General features: G+C 49.3%; 1 protein-coding gene across 1 annotated transcript in view; it reads right to left on the bottom strand.

Annotated features, from left to right (window-relative positions):
- Positions 1-278: 278 nt before the first annotated feature.
- Positions 279-8892, bottom strand: part of LOC101988512 (maestro heat-like repeat-containing protein family member 7) — a 37433-nt gene continuing 28819 nt past the window's right edge. Inside the window, exons 15-23 of the mRNA XM_026779782.1 lie at positions 8361-8498; positions 8139-8253; positions 5109-5249; positions 4389-4565; positions 3704-3862; positions 2579-2680; positions 1592-1694; positions 1015-1074; positions 279-430 (exon numbers count right to left, since the gene is read on the bottom strand). Of these exons, the coding sequence (XP_026635583.1) occupies positions 279-430; positions 1015-1074; positions 1592-1694; positions 2579-2680; positions 3704-3862; positions 4389-4565; positions 5109-5249; positions 8139-8253; positions 8361-8498 (1147 nt within the window). The remainder of the gene's footprint in view (positions 431-1014; positions 1075-1591; positions 1695-2578; positions 2681-3703; positions 3863-4388; positions 4566-5108; positions 5250-8138; positions 8254-8360; positions 8499-8892) is intronic.

The raw sequence follows: 8892 nt of genomic DNA on the forward strand, positions 1-8892 counted from the left end.
ACTGAATAAGAGTGGCCATGGGCAGCAGCACCAGAGAAGCCAGCCTGTCCTAGATGATTTCACACACACACACACACACACACACACACACACACACACACACACACACACAGCAGCTCGTGACCACAGATTGATATCTAACTGCACAAAAATGAATGCTTTCTCTTTTTATTATCAGAGTTCTACAGGGACACACCATTTCTAGTGCAAGACTCAGAAGGTAGCCCGCTGTCACAGTGTTGGTGGCAAGCCTTCATCTTGGACCCTAGCATGCAGGCTCAGTGGTATCTCCTTAGGAACCTCCTTATGTAGAGGCAGGAGGAAGGGGTCTTAGCTGGAGTCACTGGCTCCTTGGCTTCGAGGATGTAGATAGTCTGGACGGCAAGGCAGCTGACTATGGGGTCAGGGTCTCTCTGCATGTACCTGAAGGCTGTAACAGATCATACAGGGGGTGGCACAGTGAGCGGAGGAAAGGGGCCAGGCGAGGCAGCAGGACCCTGGCACTGCTTGGAGGGAGAGGGAAAACAGGCAATTTTTACAATATAAGCAAAGATGCCTTCTAGAAGTCCACACTGTCCATTGCGATCAAGACCCCCAAATTGCCCCTGGCTCAGGGAGACACAAGGCGGCTGCTTTTTTGGTCCTACTTGCCTCTCCCTATCTCTACCTTCCTCCTCCATTCTATGTGATGTTCTCTGACCCCCCACCCTGCAGCAGAACTGCAGCCCAGGACAGAGCCATACTGGCAGAGGGGTGGGGGTGCACTCTGTCATGAATAGAAGAGAAAGACACAGTGTGTAGGGGACATGTCTCAGGGACAGTGAGACACAAAAGTTCCCACACAATAATATGAGTCTGTGATGAGACTCTTGAGGGGAGGAGCTGAGGACACTGGTACCCCAGGGAAGAAGGTAGGGTAGCTCTTTCCTAGGGAGAGTTCCAGGAACCAGCCTGGCAGATAAGCATCCTCACCCCTAAAAGATGCACACAGTAGGCAATGGGGTGGTCACTCACCTATATATTCATCCTCAATTTCCTCTTTCTCGGCCCTGTTGAGAACCCGGATGATCTGACCTACAGGGGCACACAGGCACTCAGTGGCCTCCCAAGGGGGCAAGTGGGCCCTAACTATAAGTTCCCCAGTAAAAGTCATCACCCCGTCCTTTTGTCTATCTTTCCCAGCCTCGGTTACCAGCCTCAGGGTTGGACTTGCTCCATGGAACCAAACTGCTTCTCCCATTCTGCAGAGGCCAGGTGAAGATGCAGATAAACTGCACGTCAGGGATGCTAGTCCTCTGAGTGGCAGGAGGTAGAGTCCACCTGTCTTTGAACCCACTAGGGACCACACACAGGCCTGAAGTGCCACCCTTTGGGGGCTATTCTGCCTTGGTTTCTTAGGAGTGGGCCCATTCTGCTATAGACAGGTTATCCCTACCCAACCCCTGTGGTGGAAGGGAACAGATGAGGTCATTACCAGGGACTCTGTAATTATCATGGGTCCTGTAATTAGAGCCTTACATACCCAGCCCTCAATCTGAACAACCCAACTTCAAGTAGACAGTGGCCCCGAGAAGACAGAGGGCCATCGTACCTGCAAACCACACAGCGACCTGGCGGATGGGGCCCTGCGGACTCTTGAAGAGAGCCACACTCTGCTTCAGGAACCAGAGCGCCTTGCTCCTTTCCTGCTGCAGCTGGAAGAAGCAGCATTACATGGCACAGCTGGAGTGGCACACTGCCAATCTTCTTGCCTCTCAGACAGTCTACATGGGAGGGGCAATGCAAGCCGTGCCAATTGCAAAAACCACATCTTATAAATTCTCCTGTGTCCCAACTCCTGGAACCTTAGCTCTTCTGTGAAGCCTTCCTAGATTGACCAAGCTGTGGGAATAGCAATGTATAACAAAGGATTGACATAGCGATTCTTCAGTTCTACTGGGGTCTAGGTTTCCTTGTCCTCCATAGTCTCGGGCATTTGAATATTAGATCTGCAATTGACGGGACTGTTGGGGAGGCTCAGGAGCTGTGGCCTTGCTGGAAGTGTGTCACTGGGGGCAGGCTTTGAGCGTTTAAAGACTTGTGCCATTTTGAATTTGTTCTCTCTGTTCCCTGCTTGTAACTCAAGATCGGGGTCCTGTTACCATACCTTCCCTCTGTCACCATGGACTCTCACTCTCGAACTGAAAGCTCAGATAAACTCTTCATGGTGTTTAATCATGGAGACAGAAAAGGACTCAGCATCACGCTCTTCCACTACTCCCCATGAAGATGGCCCCTCTGCACGGGTAGCCTTTCTGCAAGCTGGAGCTGAGCGCAGTGCCCTGCCTTTGTATTAGAAAGTGTATTCCTCTCGGAATTACCAATTCATGTGCCTAACTCTCCAGGGTAGACGGGGCACTGAGAGGGCAGGAAGCACCACCAGTTGGCCAACACAAGGCACTGTCGCTGCTAGCTCCTGCCACCACCAGCTGCAGGGAGGAAACTGACCCAGATGGCTGAAGGTCAGGGGATGGGGGTGGCAGGGGTGGGAGGCGACTCCCTGGCACAGGGCAGAAGGATCAGTCAGCTGCTGGCTTACCAGAGCACTGAGGATGCTGAACACATCATTCTTGGAGAAGACCCCTTTGAGTTTGGACCAGCCCAGGAAGGTAGCTATGCTGCAGAGGCTGAGCCTACAGACCTGGAGAGATGGGAGGCTCAACATGAAGGATCATGGGAATAAACTTGGACAAAGACACAGAGTAGTCCAAGAGGGAGACAGGTCACAGCCCATTTGGCCTTGGTGGATTGAAGACTCAGAGCCTGCAGGCATTCAGGCTCAGGAGAAATGAAGACCCTGTTCAGATATCGGGCTCTACTGATAACCTCTTTCCCATGAGGCGGTGGAAGTGGCAGCTGCTGTGATAGAAAAACCGAGTCCCACGGCAGTGTGACTGTCTACAGCACAGCCATTGGCATCGTGCCTTTCCAACCCCAAAGCAGTCTCTCGGAAAACAAATGTCAGGTTTTTGCTATGTAGCCCAGGTTAGCCTCAAATTGGCACATTAGACTCTTGAGTACTGGGTTCACAGAAGTCTACCACCTCACCCAGGTGCCTCAAAGTCTTGGTACCCCACCTGGGTTTTCCCTGCTCTATATCAAAGTTGGCTTAGTCAGGAACATCACTGAGTTCATCAGGAGGGACCCATTCCTCCCCATCATATGCTCAGCAGCATCCTTGGATGTATCTAAGAGGCCTCCTGTTACAAATCAAGGCAGTGGTTTCTGAGTGTTTAGCTGTGGTCTCCTGGGCTCACAGCTTGGTCTGTCACAATCCAGGCCTCTCTGCTCTGCCCAGAATACAACCACAACTGGAGCTCTCCTGCCCTAGGAGCCCCATCTCCCTTCCTTGGGAAGGTAAGGGCAGACAACAGTCAGGAGAAAGTTCGCGAGGACCAAGGCAAGGCAGCAGAGAGAGGAGCTGGTGCCACTATGAGACTTCCTGAATTAGGGTTTGCATGCCCACCAGCTTCTACTGGAGTTGGTAGTTAGCTGGATCAAACTGGAGCTGGAGGAGAGTCAGCCCAACAGCCAATCACCTCTACTCGCTGAGTGTCCCCTCAGTGTTACACCATCCTGTCACAGCCCTGGCCAAGGGCTCACCATGTTCTGTATTAACTTCCAGGGAGAACCGAACGCCAGGCTCCACAGTCCAGCTTCTCACCTCCACCACGTCGGCATTTACATCCCGCAGGTGTGACACGAGGAGGACTAGCAAGTTGAGGATCTGGTGCCTCAGGGGACAGACAAGGGCCATCTTCGAGACCTTAGTTAGGATATTTCCATAGATCTGGAAGGTTATCAGGCGCAGCTCCTCTGACTCCTGTGTAAGAAGAGACACACTCAGGAAGACCCCAGCACCTCTGCTCCTGCGCTGCCCACCCAGGTCAGAAGGGCTCTCAACTCTGCTCCCACTAACCACACTCCCGTGCACATACATCCCCTGTCCACTTCGTTCCGCAACACAGCTCCCCTGTGCTGCTCTCCTCTGCCCTCTTGTTGATGATTACAAAACAAGAGTGCAGAAGCAGTCAGTCTCCCAAGAACTTCACTGGGGTCAAGGAAAGGGCTTTGTAAGGAAACTCCACCCAATCGGGTGGTGGTGGTGCACACCTTTTATCCCAGCACTTCGGAGGTAGAGGCAGGTGGATCTCTGTGAGTTCTAGGCAAGCCTGGTCTACAAAGTGAGTTCCAGGACAGCCAGGACTGTTACACAGAGAAACCCTGTCTCAAAACTGGCCCCTTGCGCGCACATACACACACAAAAAAAGCTCCACCCTCTTCCATTGGGTCGTAGCTACCTAGGGTAAGAGAGCGACCTCTAGATCCCTGGGGGAGAGGGGCTTTACCTCCTCAAAGAAGTGGACCAAAGTGAAGGCCAGTTCAGTGATGAAGGAGGAGGCGTGACGCCAGGTGAGGTCCCTGAGGATGCGCCGCAGCATGAGGAAGGTCTCTGTCACCACCTCACTGCTGGAGGAGTAGCAGCAGCTCAGCACGTAGGACTGCAGGATGTGGAAGTGCCTCATCTACAGAGGGACAGCCGCTCAAAAGCAGAGTCAGGAAACTGTCCCCACCGGCACTTCCCATCAGTCCCACCCTCCATGTAGACCAGTGGACACAAGCTCTTGCAGTTTTCACTCTGGAAGTAGGGATGGCCCCAACATTGGATGGCGATCAAACTGGGCTTTCAAAAGGGTTCCAAGCCAGGAAATTTCTGCTCTCCGTGGGCAGAGGTGAAAAGATAGAGATTTTCCATCTACTGCACCATAAATTGCCCTCCTCACTGTCTCCCTCAGTCCTGATGATGCCACTCTCTGGACATCTGGATGGTACATCTGGGATCCTGTTCTCTGAAGTGACTTACAGGACAACTTTCTCCAGGACCTCTCCTGGATGAGAGGAAGTGTGAATGGCCAAGTCCGTCTGGACTCTATGCTGGACAACCGGCCTCAAGGGGACCCATGTCCTAATTCAGTGTGTCTCCCTGTCTAGAACTGGACACACTAGCTCTCCAGGTCCACCTGTTCCTTCTCCGGGTGAAATGTCCTTGTCCCCTCTCCCATTTTCACCGTGTTTTTATGCTTTGTGAAGATCTCTGTGATCTGCAGGAATAGATAGTCTATGGCTGGCTCCTCGCGCTTGAACCAATCCACCAGAACCTTGGTGGAGAATTCATCCACAATGCCTGCCACGTCTGGACAGCGGAGCAGCTAGCAAGAGGAAACCAAGAATGACAGAAAGGTAGGCAAGGGAACAACTGAATCTAGAGTCTGTCTTGTTGTAAACTAACGTTTTCAGAGCCTTGGTAAGAGCTTAAAGGACAAGTTCACACCCTGTCATTCATCCATGGCGCAAGTCTTCCTCGGGCATCTTTGAGAAAGGATGACGGGAGTTAGCAACGAGAAACGTCCGTGGCTGACACAGATCCTAGCACTGGGGAGCTTTTTGTTCTGTTTTGTTTTTATTGAGCTACATATTTTTTCCACTCCTCTTCCTTACTCTCTTCTTCCCTTCCCCCCTCCTCTCTGCCCCCCATGTTCCCAATTCTCTAGAGCTGTGGACCGTAGTCTGGTTATCCTTTGCTTTGTTTCCTTTTACCCACTTATGAGTGAACACATACCGCGTTTGTCTTTCTGAGTCTGGGTTACCTCACTCAGGATGGTTTTGTCTAGTTCCATCCATTTGCCTGCAAATTTCATGATGTGATTGGTGTTCTTTTTTACAGCTGAGTTGCGTAAATGTAACCCATTTTTTTAAAACCCATTCTTCAGCTGAGGGGCATCTTGGTTATTATTGGCTATTATAAATCATGCTGGGATCCTTTCAAGACATGACCATGAACTGCCTGGAGAATATTTCAAGGAAAGAGCAGCATTGCCATAGGCTGAAAGCAGCTACAAAGCATTATGAATGCAAGTTTGCAAAGGAGGCAAGAACTTGATTGAATTAGACTTGAAGATAAGGGAGAACTTCCCGAGCCCTAAGTCTTCAGAATAGAAGACAAACAATTTGCTAACTCCACTCCAGCCTGAAACTCGCTTCTGTGGGTGGGCGTCTACTCTTCTCAGCTGAGCAACAGCATTTGAAGGAACTTCTAGAGTGTTCCCCAATACCAGCTGTGCCTAGGTCACAGCTGTAAACTCGGGAGCTTAGAGAAAACTAATTCCTGTACCCCACCCCAGAGCAATTCCGAAGAACTAGGCACCCAGCATCAGATAAAGGTGGTGTGAGGCTTAGCATCTCCTAGAACAGGGTTCTCAACCTTCTTAATGCCACACCCTTCAATACAGTTCCTCATGTTGTGGTGACCGCCCCCCCCCCCCACACACCATAACATAATTTCGTTGCTTCATGGTAAAATATAAAATAATAGAAATGAGTTAATTTAAGATGTAAGAGTTAGTTAATAAGATGCCTAAACTAATAGGCCAAAGAGTGTTCTAATTAATACAGTTTCTGTGTGATTATTTTGGGTCTGGGCGGCAGGGAAATGAACGAGCAGTCTCCACCTACAGAGACCTGCTGTATGAACGCACCCTTCAGCTAGTTAGACTCCTGCATTCTCCAAGAAAATCCTTAGCATACTTAGCAAGTGTCTGCTAGCATCTTAGAATGAAGATCCCTGCTTATGTCCTAGTATTATTGGTATTGTATTATCTTCTGTTGATATTCAGAAGTCATCTTTGTCTTCTCTTAGATAGGTTGGGGCTAGTGAGATGGATGAGTGGGTAAAAGTGTTTGCTATTGAGCCTGAGGTACAAGTTCAGCCCCTGGGACCCACATGGTAGAAGGACAGAAATGGTTTGCATGTTGTTCTCTGATCTTCACATGTGTGCTTGCACACCCATGCACACACAAACAAATAAATGTGTGTAATAACTTTCAAAATCAGGTAACTTGAGCTTTCAAAGAAGCTAATTTAAAACTAGTAAGGCAGACTTCAAAACCTGCCCAGCCCCGGCTGGTGAAAGCATAAAGTGATAAACTTTACTGGAAAAGACTTGGACATCAGTATCAAAAGTCCCAGAGGCCACCCACACTTCTGGCATTCATACTTCCACTATTAGAATCCTTATTTAAGACACTCATCTATAATACTGAAAAGATTGTGCACAGAGATGTTTACTGCAGTATTGTTTGCATTTGTTTCAAAATTAGAAGCAGAATATGCTATGCATTATGGAATACCGTTGTGTTAAACACCTCATTATTGTTAGAGTTTTACGGAGAACATGCGGTGAAAACAGAAGAGACCAGCAAAAGGGGCAAGAGGCTAGGCATGGTGGAGCATGCCTTTAATCCTACCACAGAAGCAATCTGTGTCTGGATCTCTGTGTGTTTAAGGCTAGCCTGATCTCCATAGAAAGTTCTAGGCCAGCCAGGGCTACATAGTGAGAATCTGTCTCAAAAAGGGCATGTGGTTGAGAATAGGAAGAAAGTGGAGGGGGTGAATAAGAACAAAGTTACAATGCTGTATATTATGAAAATGTCCCAGTGAAACTCATTTTCTGGTATCCTGACTAAAAAGTTAGTTTAAAAACAAGCAAAAATGCAACACAAAGAACATAGAATATTAGAGACTAATTTAACCTTATATACATACTCACATACACTCACCCACATAATACACACTCACACACACACATACACACACACATACACACTCACACAGTCTCACATGTACTCACACACACTCACGCACTCACATACACACACACACACATCTTCATACAAGCAAAGGCATGTAATGGGTTTATAGAATTTGGATACATTTATAAATTTTCTACACATTTTCCCTGACTGATGACTGATTTATAGAGTGAATCAGAGTGGCTAGTCAAAGCTGAAGTAACTGCAGGAGAGAAAACTAGTACCCCACAAAGTCAGGGCAGAATCAAAGCCTTGATCTGAGGAGGATAAAGGCCTATGACTCAATGAAACCTAGTAAAGAATTCTTTCCTGTCTTCCCTAGTTCATCTGTGGACTGGGGTAAACCAGGCCACTTCTCTACCTCTGGAGCCTTTTAGATGAGTCCCCTGGGCGCACTGGCTTCCCAGGAAGCTGTCCCCACTGCCCTCTGTCCAACGGTTTCTAGTCACCTCTGTCAGAAACACCAGGGCTGTCAAGTAATTGGCACAGTTTGAGTCCTCAAGGGTCTTGATGAGGAAACTGAAGACAGGGCGATTGTGCCAACAATTCTTGACGACCAGGGACCTGAGATAACAATAGGGCGCTCAGAACAGGGAAGATCCTATTCGGAGCCACGGGACAGGATCAAAGGCGTAGTAGGTTGCCTGCCCAGGGACTGGATGCCCGCTTACCTGGCCAGCAGAGTGACTCCTTCATAGTGACTTTCAGGGCTGACAACCAGTTCCCAGCCCCTGAGGGTCTGAATATGAGACATGTGTTCTGTGTACCCAGAGCTTCGCAGTAAGGTCTTCAGGGCCTCTATGGAAGAACTGAGGGCAGAGAAGGAGGCAGGGTGTCATTGCCAGCCACACCCTCGGCCTCCTAACCTCCCGTGGGATTCCCACTGTGAATTATGAACCTGGCCACGGGATGTTCACAGACTAAGTACATTTCACAATTGATGCAAACAAGGGCTGAGGGGTCTCCCAGGCGGTATGGGAAGCCTACAGAGGCCGGGAAAATCCAATCTAGATCTGTGGCCCAGCAGTCTTGTTTTGACTTTATTGTAGTACAGAAACTGCATCCATGTAGGTGGCCACTTTTACAAGTTTTTTTCAAGATAACCTAGAAAGGCCGGGCGATAGTGGCGCACGCCTTTAATCCCAGCACTCGGGAGGCAGAGGCAGGCGGATCTCTGTGAGTTCAAGACCAGCCTGGTCTACA

This window comes from Microtus ochrogaster, chromosome 6, assembly GCF_000317375.1.
Source record: "Microtus ochrogaster isolate Prairie Vole_2 chromosome 6, MicOch1.0, whole genome shotgun sequence".
Classification (NCBI taxonomy): Eukaryota; Metazoa; Chordata; class Mammalia; order Rodentia; family Cricetidae; genus Microtus; species Microtus ochrogaster.